The sequence below is a fragment of the Arvicola amphibius genome, chromosome 4 (genome assembly GCF_903992535.2).
Source record: "Arvicola amphibius chromosome 4, mArvAmp1.2, whole genome shotgun sequence".
Lineage (NCBI taxonomy): Eukaryota > Metazoa > Chordata > Mammalia > Rodentia > Cricetidae > Arvicola > Arvicola amphibius.
In genome coordinates, this window is record NC_052050.1 from 90746587 (window position 1) to 90761362 (window position 14776).

Sequence of the window (14776 nt, forward strand, 5' to 3'; positions counted from 1 at the left end):
ATCCTGGAACTCACTCTACAGACCAGGCTGGCCTCGAACTCAGAGATCACCTGCCCTTGTCTCCCATGTGGTGGAATTAAAGGTATGTGCCACCACCTCCCAGCCATGTAACCCTATTTTTGAAAGGCACTTTCACTGATAATCCATTGTTAGGTCATGCACGGCCAGGTCTGTTCTGGGAAACCTGGGCAGTGCCTTAGCCAGGGCTGCCAACCTCTTCCTGTGAACAAAGCCCTGCTGCCAGGCTACTCCATAGGCCTCCTTGCATCCCAGCATACATAGTGCATGTATCCAGGCTTCCTGATACACTCAGAGGCAGAGATACTCAGGACACCACCTATGTGCAGTACTGTAAAATAAATTTATTTGAAGATAAACTGTCTTTTATAAAATGTCAGAGGCAATTTGAGATCTTAGTTTAACTTGTCTCGTAAAAAGATTGAACTTCAAGTAGCACAATTTTGTGTGTGGTTTTAATCTTGAACATTCTCTCTGAAACAGCCAATTGTCTACACAGCACACTGACTCTGACTCCAGCACCAGTACACCCGAAGCTGTCAGCTGTGGGCTCGACTCAGGAGGGCTCTTCAGGCCACTGAGACATCTAGCTATGACCACAGGTTCAGTCCCGATATCCTAGTCCTTCCCTCCCCTGACACATTCCAAAATCCCAATACAAACCAAGACTGGCTCTCTGCCAAGCAGGGGACAGAACTTAAGTGATGGTACATAGGGTAGACCTTTCCTGATGCCCTCCTGGCAGGCCTAGATAACCAGGAGGCCTGAGCCTCAGCCTTCCCAGGGCCCAACCTAGCTGCCTGGCAGCTGGGAAGTGGAAGGAGGCGCTAGGGTATGACAGCTCTTGCCCTCACCAGCAGGAGCTACGTAATGATCCTGGCAATGGCTTGAAGGGAGGGGAAGTCATCGTCCCGGGCAGCGTGCAGTGCCTGGTGGCTGCTGATGTCACCGTGTGCCAGTACCTGCTGGCAGGTGGGGCACACGCAGCAGTCCAGGCCCAGCTGTTGGGTGCTAGTCTGCCACACATTCTTCTTGTTCTTCTTAGACTTGGAGCTGGGAGGCTTCTCACGACTGCAGAAGTCAGTGTGTGCGGACAGCAGCTCCTGTTGTTTGGCTATGTCTGGTAGGAGCGCCAGCAGCTCACTGAAGATCTTTTGGAAGTTCTCCCCAAGCAGGTCTCGGCAGCTTTTGTAGTACTGAGCCGCAGAAATCATCCCCTGCCACCCAGAGAGCCACAGCCGGTCATTTTCACCCTGGGCAGACAGGCCAGCCTCCCAACTACTCTCACCTCACCTGTCTGAACTCCCCTGAATGGCTCTTAAACTTGCTGAAGCAGGTCTCACTCTGCAGAAAATCCTTGATGGACTGGATGAGCTGTAGGTTCCTCTTCTGGAAGTTCTCAGGGACTAAGTAGGCTCGTGGTGTGGGTGTTAGCCGGGGTCTGGGGTCAGATGAGGAGGCTTGAGCATTTAGGGTGACTTAGGTTGCACCCTCCCACAAGTACCCAGTGACCAGTGGCAGGTCAGAAGGTCAGGGAGCACCCCACTTACGCTTTCATGGTGGTGGTGGTGGGACTGGGAACACAGGCTGAGTGGGAACTGGGCAGGAAACTGGAGAAGCCAGGGGGTGGCTTGCTGACGGGAGGCACCAGGCCTGGTGGGAGTGGGGGTGGAGACGGTGTACTCTTCAAGAGCACCACGGTGTTAAAGCCTGCAGGGTGACAAGAACCTCAACGTGGTCCCAAATGGTCCAGTTTTTCTGAGTGCCCAGCCCTGTAGCACGTTCAGGACCAGAACCCTATGTGGGGAATCACCACTGTAGGGAACTCCTTGCCCTACAAAGCACTAAGAAGTAGTTAGCTGTGGCAGCTCAGGGTGCCTCCTGCATCCAGAGTGGACACAGCAGCACACTCTTCCTCTACGGGAGAACTGGGAGTCCACCACACATTCCCACTGTGGGCTGACCTCCAGCCTGACACTGGGACGCTAGCACTTCTCAGAAACCCGAGGAACACATACCTGGGGGAGGAGGCATCCTGGGTGGACAAGGGCCTCCAAGTGCTGGGAAGTCCTCCTGTGGTATGGGGCAGGGGAGGGGACCCAGAGGCCTCGGAAGCCCTGGAGGCTCCTTTGGGGTGCTCCGGGCCAGGGCTGGCCCCTCCGAATGTCCATTGACAATGGTTACTGGCACTTCAGCTTTGCTTAGAGAGGAGTCAGGGGCCTGCTCAGCCCCAGAGGGCTTTGGGGTGTGGTCAGGGGGCAGCAGTGGGGACGACGCAGCTCCAGTCTTCTCGGAGCCCACCTTCTTCTTCTTGCCAACCTTGGAGGAACTCTGATTGGCAGTTGGTGCCAGCAAAGAAGAGACAGCCACTGTGGTGGGCACATTCCGAAGCTCCTGCACAGTGAGGCCACCACCCTCCTCCTCATCCACTGGGGCTGGGCCACCCTTCCGGCCACCCCTGCTCCCCTTCCCTGCCTTCCGGGGAGGCTGGGCCCCTGGTGTAGGTGGGTTCCCTTTTTTGCTGCAGCTGCTGTTCCAAGCTGAGATGAGGCTAGAGGGGGCACTGCTGGGCTTGGGTGCCGAGGAAACCAGGGCAGGGAAGTCTTCTTCCTGGAAGGTGTTCTTGCCCCTGGGAGGACCAGGATAAGCCAGTGCCAGGCCCACAGAGCCTGGGGTAACCGCTGTGCAGCAGGAAGAAGTGGAGGCACAGAGACTGGGGAAGTCTTCATCCTTGAGCTTGGGGTTAGGTGGTGGGAGGGTGCTGGATCCAAGGAAGGGAGAACTGGTCAGTGGTTCATCAGCAAGACTTGTTCAAATCTGTCCTGTCTATCACAGACACCACACCCTCCTTCCCAATTCCCAAACATACTTTGAGGGGGCAGCCACTGGTCCTGGGCCTGTGGTTGGGAAGGCTTCTTGGCTTACAGGACCGTTTGTTGAGGCTTCCTTGGAGCCTACAGACATGAAATGAGTTCAGGGAAGTCTGTGAGAACAGGCTTGGGGAAGATGAGATGTTGGCTAGGAGCTGGCAGTTTTTCCCACCCAGGCTGGTTGCTGTTACCTGTGCCTTCACCCTGAGTCCGAGGCAGGCGCCGGGAGCCACGGGGCTCCTCAGACCCCCTGGCTGTTGCATCCTCTTTCTTGGGCCTGCTACCCTCTTCCCGGTCCTCAGCCCTATGAGTATCCTCTTGCTGTTGAGCAGCCACGGAGGCCCGGATAGCAGCTGCCACTTCTCGGTCTTCTTCTTCCCTAGGATGGAGTAGGGGTGGGAGAAGACATCAGACTGGGCAAGACCCAAAGGCATAGCCTCAGACAGGCAGTGTCTGGGCTCAATCCCTGCTGTAGCCTGGGCACATCATTGCTTCGCAGGTACTTCCTGACACAACTGCACCCTGCTTCTGAGTGCCATTCCTCCCCCCCAGATTCTGCTGTCTCTGGCTAGCAATAGATAAAGAAGAAAGAACATTCTACTTGCTGAGCAGACATTGTTGCCACCCTCGGGACCCCAGGAACTCTGGCTGGAGCCCACTGACCTCATGCCTATTCCCAGCTTGACTGCTGGCAGCTGCCACCATGTGGAGGTGGTGCCAGGAGAATGTCAGTGGTATGCAAATCCTCCCACCTCTTGTACCTCCAGCTTCCCCGGCGGTTCTGCTGGGCTCCACGCCCGCTGGCCCGGCCAGCTCGGCCCTGGCGGTTGTACCTGTCCACCTCCTCGTAGTCCTCACCACTGACGACTCCTGTGGTCAGTACATAGCTTGTCATTGTCCCAGATTAACAGAGCAGCAGGACCAAAAAACTGCTGTCCAGACCATACTGATGGCCACGCTCCTGTCTGGATGGCAGAGGCTTCCCCACCCCCAAAACTTATTATCTGTAATGATAGGCCAGACACTGCAGAATCCAAACCAGCCATGACCTTTAGAAACTGGTGCCCAGTTAGTGCAAGGACAGGCCTGGTCCCTACCTTAGAAGATGGGAAATACAGAGTGGGCCTCAGTGATAGTCTCCTAAGGCAGAGAAATAGCCTAGGGATTCCAGAGCCAAAGATGCAAAACACAGGAGAGGGATGTAAGTGGACAGGAAAGGAACGAATTCTCACTAGGTTTAGGTGCTCAGACAGGCTGAGTGGGTGCCTCCTGTGTGTCTCAGTTGAGCAGGAGTCTAACTGAGACCTGGATCTGAGGTCTGGGAAGCAAGGACTCACAGAAGGCTCCAGCAACTAAGCCTAGCTGAGCCTATAGGCACTTAGCTCACCCTCACTCCGGCGTGAGTGCCGTGGTGCAAAGCTAAATTGAAGGTCAATCTGCCGGTTCTGGCGTGCCTCAGCCCGGCTGCGGCTGTGGCAAGCTGTTTTATGAGCCTTGAGGTCTATCTCAGTGCGGAAGGCATGGGTGAACTGTTCAGTGCTGCAGCGGCCCTCCTCACACAGAAAGTGCTTCTCCCGGAAGTGTTCACGCAGGTATGCATAATCACTGTCAGATAGAGTCAGCAGAAACCAGATCATCTACTGCATAACAATGACTCCCAGAAGAGTCCTAGGAGCATCACCACCACATTCCCTGCAGCATCCCAGGTCCTGCCCACCTATAGGACTTCCAGGCCCCACCCCCTGAAGCAGCCGTGGTTCACCCACCTATAGTAATCCTGGGCCCCATCAGAGTCACAGAAATGGCAGAAGTAGTGGTCACGGCGCAAGTGCTTGAGTAGCTCATCATTGTCCAGGTAACGCTCATCACAGAACTTACAGAGTGGATGTCCCCGATGGGATGTATCATCAGGGTCACCCTGCATGCGGTGACGAGCCAGGTCCTTGCGTGAGTACCACTTGCGCTCATAGGTGAAGATCTGCAGAGAACACAAGGCTAGACACAGGGTTGGGGCTCCCAAATCTCACAGTGGAGCATCATGGACAAGGAGAGGACCCTGATAATATCAACTCTCTCCTAGAGCCAACTGAAGGCTGGAGGATCCTTGCAGCCACTGGGGGCCCCTTCTTGCCCAGTCATAAGCAACCTAAGGCTCTGTAGTGGCCTAGCAGTTTCTGGGGGTTCCCCAGGGCAGCCCCCTCATCCTCAGGGCACACCTTGAGGTGCTTGAGGCACAACTTGCAGCAGAAGAGCTCATGTTGCTTCCGCATGTGCTGCTCCAAGTCTCCGAAGAGGCCAAAGGATGGCAGGTGGGGGCACCGTGGGCATTCATGCTGCAACAGCTGCCTGGGGAGACAACAGAGCCACCCACCATGCTGGGCTCTAAGTGTTACTGTCCAGAACAGAGCCGCATGCCAGGCCCCTGCCCAGGGAGACAATGACTGTGCTCACAGGATATAGGATCCAAGTCTGTGGTTCTAGCCTTTTTTGGAGTTTTGGTGACCCTGAGTTAAATATCTGCTTGCATACTCTTGTGTCCCTCAAAAGGCTAAAACAGCTAATACCCCCTCCCCCATTTCCACTGCCACCCTGGTGGAGAGCAAGGAGCTCCTTGTCTTGCAAGATGGGCCTGAGGTCACTAGCACCAAGTACTCTCCCCATTCCTGATTCTGAGGGGGTCATACAGATGCAAGGTAGCTGCCACCCCTACAGCTGAGGACCTCTCACCTGTACAATGCAAACACCTTTCCATCTGCAAAATAGATGTCGTATTTCTTCTCGTGCTGGAGCTGGTGGATGGGGATCATGGCAAAGGCAGGAAGCTTCTTCCCAAAGACCACCTGGAGAGATACAGTGGTGAGCAGGAACTGGATGGGATGGCCAAGGACCAAGCAGAGACAGAAGAGGAGCCCTCACAGTAATAAGTGGGCAGCAGCCGCTGGTTCCACAGATAGCCTAGGCCTCCTCTCACTGGAAGCAGCATACAAGAACTAGAGAAAAGATGTGATATCCAGGCTCTCCACCAGGAGGCAGCCATGCTTCCTGTAGGCCTGGTATCCACCCTAAAGGCCCAGAGGAGAGCAGAGTACAGAACTCCCACTGGGTGGTGTGGGGTTGGAGGGCATGCACCCTAGAGAGCAATGACGGAAATAGCAAAAGTTATGTGGGAGCTGTCAGCTGACCAACACCTGGTTACCCTGTCCATGATGCCACAGGAGAAAAGGGCTCTCAAAAGACTGGCATCTGGACCTGACCATGCCTGCCAGAGCCCCATGCTTCTGCTTGTGTAGGCTACCTAAGTCCAGGCATGAACCATATACATACTGCAGCCACTGGAGAAGGGGCCTTAGTGGGTTCAGGGCAAGGCTTAGGGCACACTGAGTGCCTGGGAGAGGGATCTGGACATTGAAGCCTTCCCCTGCATGCTCCCCTCCCCTGACTGACCCCAAGGCTCCATCTCCTCCATGAAGCTCCTCCAAGTGGTGACTTCAGCGCCAACCACAGGGACCCTCATTATCACAGCTCTCTTGACTCAAGCCCTTGCCAGGTGCCTCTCTGCCATGGCCCCCATCTGGCACTGGTCACATGCTTCAGCTCAGCCTTTTCAGTACCTCCCTGCTGGGAAAGGCCACACCAAGGTCACCTGTTACATCTAGGCTTAGCCCAGGAGGGTATTTTGAGCCAAAATATACAAGAGCGTGGACAGCTCAGGAGTGCTGAGGCAAAGTGGGTCCACTCACACACATAGGGCCCCAAGCAGCAAAACGTCTAAAGCTGGTTCTCTGGAGGAGCTGGGGGAGAGGCCAGCTCCACTTTGTCATGATATACTTGGAAATGGCACACAGACAAGAATCTAGCCCTTGTCAGAAGTCAAGGGAACCTCCATGATCTAGCCACACCCCCTTAGGGATGGGAACAAGTCAGCAGAGGCCTAATAAACCTCACTGTCATAGCTGGTAAGGCTGGATACAAGTAGGTTGTACCTTAGATGCAGCTATACCCCCAAAATCACCTTTGGTTTTTTGCTTTTTTTTTTTTAGACAGGGTTTTATAAAAACCAGGTTTGCCAGAAACATGCTGTGCTGCCAATAGTTGACTCTGAATTCCCAGACCCTCCCTGCCTCCACCTACCAAGTACTAGGATTATAGGAGTGTATCACCTACCTGGTTTAAGACCATCTAGACTTTTTTTATTTACACAGTGTCTTAATAAGTAGTTCTGACTGACCCATTTAAAAAAAAAAAAAGCTGGGTAGTGGTGGTGGCACACACCTTTAATCCCAGCACTTGAAAGGCAGGGGCAAGTGAATCTCTTGAGAGTTAGAGACTAGCGTGGTCTACAGGGCAGCCAGGGCTACACGGAGAAATCCTGTCTTGAATAATAAACAAAAACCAATACTGCCTTAGCTTTCAAAGTTTCCAAATTTACAGGCATGTGCTACAATACCATGTTACAGATGATGCTTAAATGGCGGTCACAGCTGTGCCCTCCTAAATGCAAACCAATGAAGGCTCACAGTGGGGATTCCTCACATGGGCTGTGCTGCCCCCTCCATAATGCAGCTTTCCTGGTCCCTGGAAGCTCCTTTCCAGGGCCCAAATATGGACAAAATCCCTAGACTCTGGTTTCTTTCTAACATTCTAGGGACAGGCTCACACCGAACTATGCTTTCCAACTGCTCCCAAGGTTGCCTCTCCAGCCCAGATCCAAAAGGAGTTTAGGTTGCTGGGCACTGATGGCCCACACCATTAATCTCAGCATTTGGGAGGCAGAGGCAGGTGGATCTCTGTGAGTTCGAGGCTAGCCTGGACTACAGAGTGAGATCCAGGACAGTCAGGGCTACAGATAAACCCAGTCTCAAAAACAAACAAGAAGAGGTGCTCAGAGCCATGAACCATGCAGAGTGCTGGTAGGAACAGCTTAAAAGCTCCTCAACACAAGCAAACGCACCAGGCAGAGCCACACCCCCACTTAGCTCCTCCAAGACGGGCAGAAGAGCAATCTGAGGAAACTCCCTGAAGCTGCCAAAAAGCATCTAAGCCCAACAGACGTAGCGGAGGATCAACTTCCTTCCCTAAAGGAAACAGCGCCAGGGACGCCCCCGACATTGCTACCAGCTCCGGGGACCTCTCTCAGCTGTGCACTTGGATCTACTCTGCCTGGCATGTCAGACTATCATGGAAGAGGTTGGTCTACCTTGAGGCTATGGGCACAGCCCCTTGAACCCCTCTGTTGGGCAGTTAGTGCCAAGACATGCTGAGCAGAGCGGTTCATCTGTGCTAGCCACCTCTCGTCTTGTGTGTTCATGCCCTAAACATGCTGGCTTGTTGCTCACCCACAGTACATCTCCGTGAACAGCCTGAGGTGCCCAGAGGAGAGGCAGGGAGAAGGCACACATCCTGTAATGAGTACGACCAGAAGCCAGACAGAGTTCTTATGAAGGGCCTGGCTGGCAACCAGAGGACTGGGATGAGAGTGCAAGGGAACCAGAGACCTACTTTACCTTGTGCCACTGAGGCTAAGAACCAAGAAACATGATGATCAACTGCAGGCAGAAGTGATGTCAAGGGGCCACTGAGCCAAGTCTGCATGGGGAATGGGTGTGGATCTGCTAAGTAGAGACAGAGGGCCATCAAGGCCCAGGCATTCCAGTCTGGTGGAGGTAGTCTAATCTATATACACCTGGGTCAGGCTGAGAGGTAGGGGAGGAGACACAGGGCTGGTTCAAGAAGGGAACGGAAGTACAGGAAAAGGCCTAGGAAAAGGTTCATGGGCCAAAGGCTGGGTGTGTTGGGTCTGATGCCAGCAGGCCTGGAGCTCTAGGCGAACAAAACCTGCCCTTTTCCAGGCAGAAAGACCAAGACTGTCCATCTAGACTGCCTCGGTGGGCGACAGAAGAGCAGGGCATCCTTGGGCATCCCCAGAGGATGCGGCAGAAGCCTAACCAGCAAGACCCTCCCTTCCTGTAGACATTCCTGTGAGGCTAGGCGGGGCAAAGGAGACAAAAACAAGGTGTTAGGGAGAGAAGAGTCCTAGGAAAAGGTTCACGATCTGAGGAGAAAGCTTAGGCCAGGTCAGGTCTGGGTGTAAGGCTGGGTTATTCTAGGGAGCCCTGGGCTAGGCAGCATGGGGTCCAGAGGTCAGGCAAGGATGCTTCTGAATCAGCCATGTGGGATTGGCAGCCCAGTTCCAGGGAGACTGAGGGGGTGGGAAGCTTGCTCAGGTAGTGGCTGCCAGAGGACCTTGCTCCTCCTAACTTCCAGCATGCAACAGTGTTCAGTAAAGAGAAGATAAAGCTGGGCGGTGGTGGCGCACGCCTTTAATCCCAGCACTTGGGAGGCAGAGGTAGGTGAATCTCTGTGAGTTTGAGGCCAGCCTGGTCTACAGAGTGAGTTCCAGGACATACAAAGAAATCCTGTCTGGAAACCCATCCCCGAAAAAAGACAGGTGAGACATCATGCATCAAGAGTGTTCAACGGGGGTGTGTCTGTGTGTAATGGGACGGGACGGGACTGGAAAGATGGTTCAGTGGTTAAAAGAGTTTGTTTCTCTTCAGAGAACTTGGGTTCAGTTCATAGCACCCACATAGAGACTTACAACCATCTGTAACTCCAGTTCTAGAGGATTCAACATCTTCTTCTGGAATAACGAGCACACATACACATAAAAGAAAAATAAATCTTTTAATTAAAAAAATTATTATTTTATGTGTATATATGCCTGCATGTATGTTTGTGCACCATGTTCACGCGTGGTGCTCACAGATGACAGAAATGGATGTTAGAGTTCCTGGTGGGAGTCCAAGTGGGGACAGAAGCAGGGCTAACTTTTGGAAAGACCAGGATCACCAGGCATAGTGGAACAGACATTTAATCTCAGCACTCAGGAGGCAGAGACAGATGGATCTTTATGAGTTCCAGGCCAGCCTGTGTATACAGTGAGACTGTCCAAAGAAAGGAAGGGAGAGTGGGAGGGATCACAGATGGCAGACAACGCATTCACAACAGAAAAATACCAATGAGTCATCAGGTATGGCCTGCTGACCTGGCCCTTGGAGCAATCCTGGGAAGGCCTTCAACATTCCCCTCCCACTTCCCCCGCTAGTGGGTGGGGGTGTGGCCTGTCCAGAGATGTGACAAGCAACAGGATAAAGAAAATGGCTCTGGAGAGATGTGTCCAGAGGAACACAAGAAGCTCCTAAGGGCTTAATCACCAGGGTGTGCTGGTCTCTCTCCCCAGTGCTAAAGACTGAGCACAAGGCTCTCCACACTCAGCGTTCAATCAGTTTTGCCCACCACCTCCACAGCCTCACACCAGATGTCAGGCCACCTGAGCTGCTGTGTTGAAGTCAGGACTGCCCTGGTTCTTCACCAGAAGCAGCTTCAAAGTTGTGCACTGTCTCTCCGCTATACTTGGACGCCACTCCAAAGTTTGCACAAAGAAGGTAGATCAAGGTAGACAGAATCACCCAACAAAGGAAGCTGGCTAGTTCCACGTGACTTTTTCGAGACAGGGTTTCTCTGTGTCGCTCTGGCTGGCCTCAAAGTCGGAGGCCCGCCTGTTTCTGCCTCTCAAGCGCAGGGATTAAAGGCTCCATACAATATCTTACACACATCCCTCCTAATTTTCATTTAGTCACATTAAGGGAAGCCAAGGGCAGGGTTCAGGAGCTAAGGGTCACTGTGGGATTCTGGGTAGAAACACAAGACACACTCAAGGTAATGCAGAACTCAGGAACAAGGAAGCTACAAGGTTACAAGAAGCCGCAGGATGAATGAAGAGACTGAGCTGGACAGTATCACCTCACCCAACTTTCCAAGAACTCTTGCTGCCCAGCATGGTGGTGCAAACTCACGAGGAAGCCCAGGCTTGGCCAAGGGCACCCAGTGCTAAGCCACACCCCAGCCAGGGCAAGCTGACAGCTCAGTCAACAGCCCCTGCCACAGAGCTTAGAGGGTGTGGGGCCCACAAGGAATGAGGGAGGGCAGACACTGGCTACAGCTGACACATGTATGTGTTCACTAACTTCCTGAGTGAAATCCAAAGCTGGGCTAGGACTACATATGTAAAGACCCCCGAAACGTTTTCCTTCCTAGAAGGAAGCTAAAGGAGGACTGGAAAACCCCAGTGTTTTGACTTTCCCATTAGTATATGATGCATGGCTGGCCAGCAAAGCAAGGACCTCTGGGTAGGTCACCAGCCAAAGGCTTCCTGGAATGTTTCTGAACCCCAGATCTCACCCAGAAAGGTAAGGTTCCTTCCACCACGTCACAGACTGAGTTCTTCCAGCTGCTCTTCCCCATCTGACATAGGCAGATACTTAGGGAATGCTCCAGGGTTTCAGCTGACTCCTTTGACATACATATTGAGAAAGAAAAGCCAGGCATAGTGGCACACACTATTAATCCCAGCACTCAGGAGGCAGAGGCAGGTGAGTTCCAGGATAGCCAGAGCTACGTAGTGAGATCCTGTCTTGAAACAAAACAGAAAAACATGTGGGACATGGTGGTGCACTGACTTTAATACCAGCACTCAGGAGGCAGACATAGGTAAATCTCTGGTTTTGAGGCCAAACACGGTCAACATAACAAGTTCCAGGCCAGCCAGGACTACATAGTGAGACCCTGTCTCAAAAAGAGCCAGGGCAGAAACTGAAGTAGAAGCCGGGAGTGGTAGCACATGCCTTAAATCCCAGAACTAGGGAGGCAGAGGCAGGTCGATCTCTAATTTGAGGCCAGCCTGGTCTACAGAGCTACTTCTAGAACAGTCAAAGCTATACAAAGAAATCCTGTCTCAAGAAACCAAAGAGAGAGAGAGAAAGAAAAAGAAAATATTCTTAGCATTACTGCTATCTCTGCATTACTTCTAAGAACAGGAAAGTGAGATTCCCTGGCAGATGCCACTAGCCAAAGCCTTCCATGAACCAACCAAGGTAATTTCACAATGCTAGAAGTAAACAGATCTCTAAAGGCAGCAAACCAAAGGAGTCCAGCTGGACACTGCTCACCAACAGCTGGCATTGCTGGAGTGTGGGGGAACACTCCATGCGCCCTCTGACCCTTTCAGGGGTTTCCAAGTCTAGACAATAAGAAGCATCCCCTTCCCTCCACTTAGGAAGGAACCCCCAAAACTAGAACTAGTAAGGAGGAGGAAAACTTCCTAACATTGTGGACAGCCAAGCACCTGGGAATCAAGTTCTGGCATCACCTCAACTCTACAAATGGAAACGCCGTCTCAGGAGCTAAGGGTCACCGGTGAGGACCAGAAGCCCGACTATTCTGGAAATGTCCAGTTTAATCCTTTTTTTACAGAACAGTCAGCTTCCAGGATAGACAGTCCCTGGAGATTCCCCTGGCTGTCTCCTCCACCTCAATGACGATCCCGAAAACATGAACACTCACAGACCAATAGAGCTCTCGACCTGACCCTGCCCTTCCCGCGGAGGGTCACAGGCTTCGAGTTCCCACAGGCATCGCTTCTCCTTCCCCGGCCCAGACGCCTCTGGCTTCCCCAGTCCCTGGAGGCCCGTGTGCCGCTCGGACCGACCACCGGGCCTCCGGCGGGAGCGGGCGCGGCCAGGCCGCGGCCGAACACCGAGCAGGCAAAGCCATCAGGAGCCCGCCCTCTCCGCTCCGCTCCCCGTCGCGTGCCCCGCTGGCGCACCTGGCGCAGCTCCTCGCGGCACACGGCGCAGTAGCGCTGCTCGCACAGCACCCGCATCTTGGTAGAGCACCGGTAACACACCGGATGATCGCAGCGGCCCAGCGCCGTAGCCTCCAGGTCGCCGCAGCACAGCACGCAGCTCCCGCCGCCCCGCTCGGGCGCTGCCACCGCCTCCAGAGCCGCGCGCTGCCCCTCGGCGCCCGCCGCCGCCGCCGCCGCCGCCGCCATGGCCGGGCTCCGGCCCCCTCCCGGCCGGCGCGGCACGGCGCGGCCTGGCTCCCGACAGACCCGCCCCTTCCGTCAACGTCACTGCCCCTCCAGGCAACCGCCCCGCCTGGCGGAAGTACGCACTGCGACTTCCTCCCGGGCTTGGTAAGGTGCAGAGCAGGATATACGCCAGGCGTTCTATCCTGCGACTCCTCCTAAAATCGTCCTGGTCATTCCGATGCGGGGTCTCTTCTCTTTCTCCCGGCCCTAGTTCTAGAGATGCTGAAGGAAGCTCAGAGAATCCAGTATTTCCGATAAACCACGAACAGACGCTAAGTATCACACAAACACTGATGGGACGTACTTGGACGTGTTATATTCTTATCTGAAATTCAAATTTAACTGGAGACTTACTATGCATGAGGCTCTGGGTTCCATTCCTAGCACACACACACACACACACACACACACAAAACTATATATATTTGTATATATATATATATATATATATATATATATAATTAAGCTAGTAGTGAATAGCTCCAACAACCCTTTCAGAACCCTATTTTCTATAGCCTGGAACATAAGCTTCTGACAATGCTCTAATAAGCTGCAAATCCTTATCAGGAAAGATGTCATCCAGGAATTCTCACCCAGTCCTGCTAGAGAAGGGACCTCGTGTTCTTTTGGTGTAGGACACACCCAGCCTGGCATAGTACCTGGAACAGGGAAGCACCAAGACTGTCATGAATGGCTAGTGGTGAACGTTAGGCTTCAAGTCTCTGCAACTGGTGTGAGGTTTCTTTTTGATGAAATAAAATGGGTGCAAATCTGTGCCCTTCTAGAAAGAGGCAGCATATTGTAGCAGCAAATTGTGTGGGAGGTGGTATGTATATACGTGTGTGTGTGTGTTTGCCCATAGCTAGAATCAGAGCTATGAGGCTGGTATGAGGCTGTGTGATGGTGGCGCACGCCTTTAGTCCCAGCCTTTGGGAGGCAGAGGCAGGTGGATATCTATGAGTTCAAGGCCAGCCTGGTCTACAAGAGCTGGTTCCAGGACTGTTACACAGAGAAACCTTGTTTTGAAAAATTTTAAAAAAAAAATCAGAGATGGACTGGAAACCCCAATTCTGGTACTTACTTGTAAACTTGGTTGGTCTACTGAAGCCTATAACTTCCTGGGGTCACAATTTTAAAAATGGTGCTCAGAGAGAAATGTCATGCGACAGAGCTCAGATGGAGGGTTTTTTTATTGGGGGAAAGCGAATGGGAAAGGGAGGAAGAAAGGAGAGTGACCAACTTCTGGGGACAGGAGTAGCAGAAGAGAGAGGCAAAGAAAGAGAGACAGATTGACGGGCGGGAAGTGGGCAAGGCCCACCTTTTAAAAGGGAATGTAGTGAATGTGTGCAGGATGTGCTCTCAGTGACTGCAGCTGAGGCTTATCCTGTCAGGACCCTGTGAGTTCGAGGCCAGCCTGGTCTACAAGAGCTTGTTCCAGGACAGGCTCCAAAGTTACAAAGAAACCCTGTCTAAAAAAAAAATCTGTTAAAATGGGGGGCTGTTCTTATAGAGGTCCTAAGTTCGATTCCCAGCACCCACGTGAAGGTTTACAACTATCTGTAACTTCAATTCCAGGGGATTTACTATCCTCTTCTGGTTCCTGCTCTTTGAGGGCACCAGACACACATGTGGTACACAGGCATAGATGAAGACAAAACACCCATCCATGTAAAATAAAAATAAATTCATTTTATTTATTTTATATTTTATTTTATTTTTCTGAGACAGAATTTCTCTGTGAAGCCCTGGCTGTCCTGGAACTTACTCTGCAGACCAGGCTGGCCTCAAATTCAGAGATCTGCCTGCCTCTGCCTCCTAAGACTTGCGCCACCACTGACTGACTATAAAAATAAATTTTAAAAGATGAAAAAATTCTGTTAAAATAACAATTGAATGTTAATGGGAAGCTCTTTAGATTCTGATAATAAGTATTATGTTGTTCCTATTTCTGAAAATA

The 14776-nt window shown here is 52.5% G+C and overlaps 1 protein-coding gene across 3 annotated transcripts; it reads right to left on the reverse strand.

Moving 5' to 3' along the window:
* Positions 1-342: 342 nt before the first annotated feature.
* On the reverse strand, positions 343-12788 carry Znf598 (zinc finger protein 598, E3 ubiquitin ligase). 3 transcript variants are annotated; one of them, XM_038327763.1, is made up of 12 exons: positions 12553-12788; positions 5616-5728; positions 5105-5234; positions 4655-4866; positions 4276-4493; positions 3650-3758; positions 3080-3267; positions 2888-2972; positions 2037-2779; positions 1569-1728; positions 1312-1459; positions 343-1235 (listed from the first exon to the last, which is right to left on the reverse strand). In XM_038327763.1, the coding sequence occupies exons 1-12, from the start codon at positions 12778-12780 to the stop codon at positions 882-884; spliced, it is 2688 nt and encodes an 895-aa protein (XP_038183691.1). In that variant the 5' UTR covers positions 12781-12788; the 3' UTR covers positions 343-881. The 3 variants fall into 3 exon arrangements, with proteins under 3 accessions (XP_038183691.1, XP_038183690.1, XP_038183692.1); XM_038327762.1 differs by having other exon boundaries at positions 3641-3758; XM_038327764.1 differs by lacking the exon at positions 12553-12788 and adding an exon at positions 6379-6879 and having other exon boundaries at positions 3641-3758.
* Between the last annotated feature and the right edge of the window lie 1988 nt (positions 12789-14776).

Bases quoted from the DNA above. Each gene is read 5' to 3' on its own strand.
- Znf598 (XM_038327762.1), bottom strand. From the start codon at position 12,780: ATGGCGGCGGCGGCGGCGGCGGCGGCGGGCGCCGAGGGGCAGCGCGCG. The intron at 2,780-2,887 runs GTATGTTTGGGA...CCTTGGATCCAG, and splicing joins CCAGTGGCTGCCCCCTCAAA to CACCCTCCCACCACCTAACC. The intron at 1,460-1,568 runs GTAAGTGGGGTG...ATCTGACCCCAG, and splicing joins ACCACCACCACCATGAAAGC to ACCCCGGCTAACACCCACAC.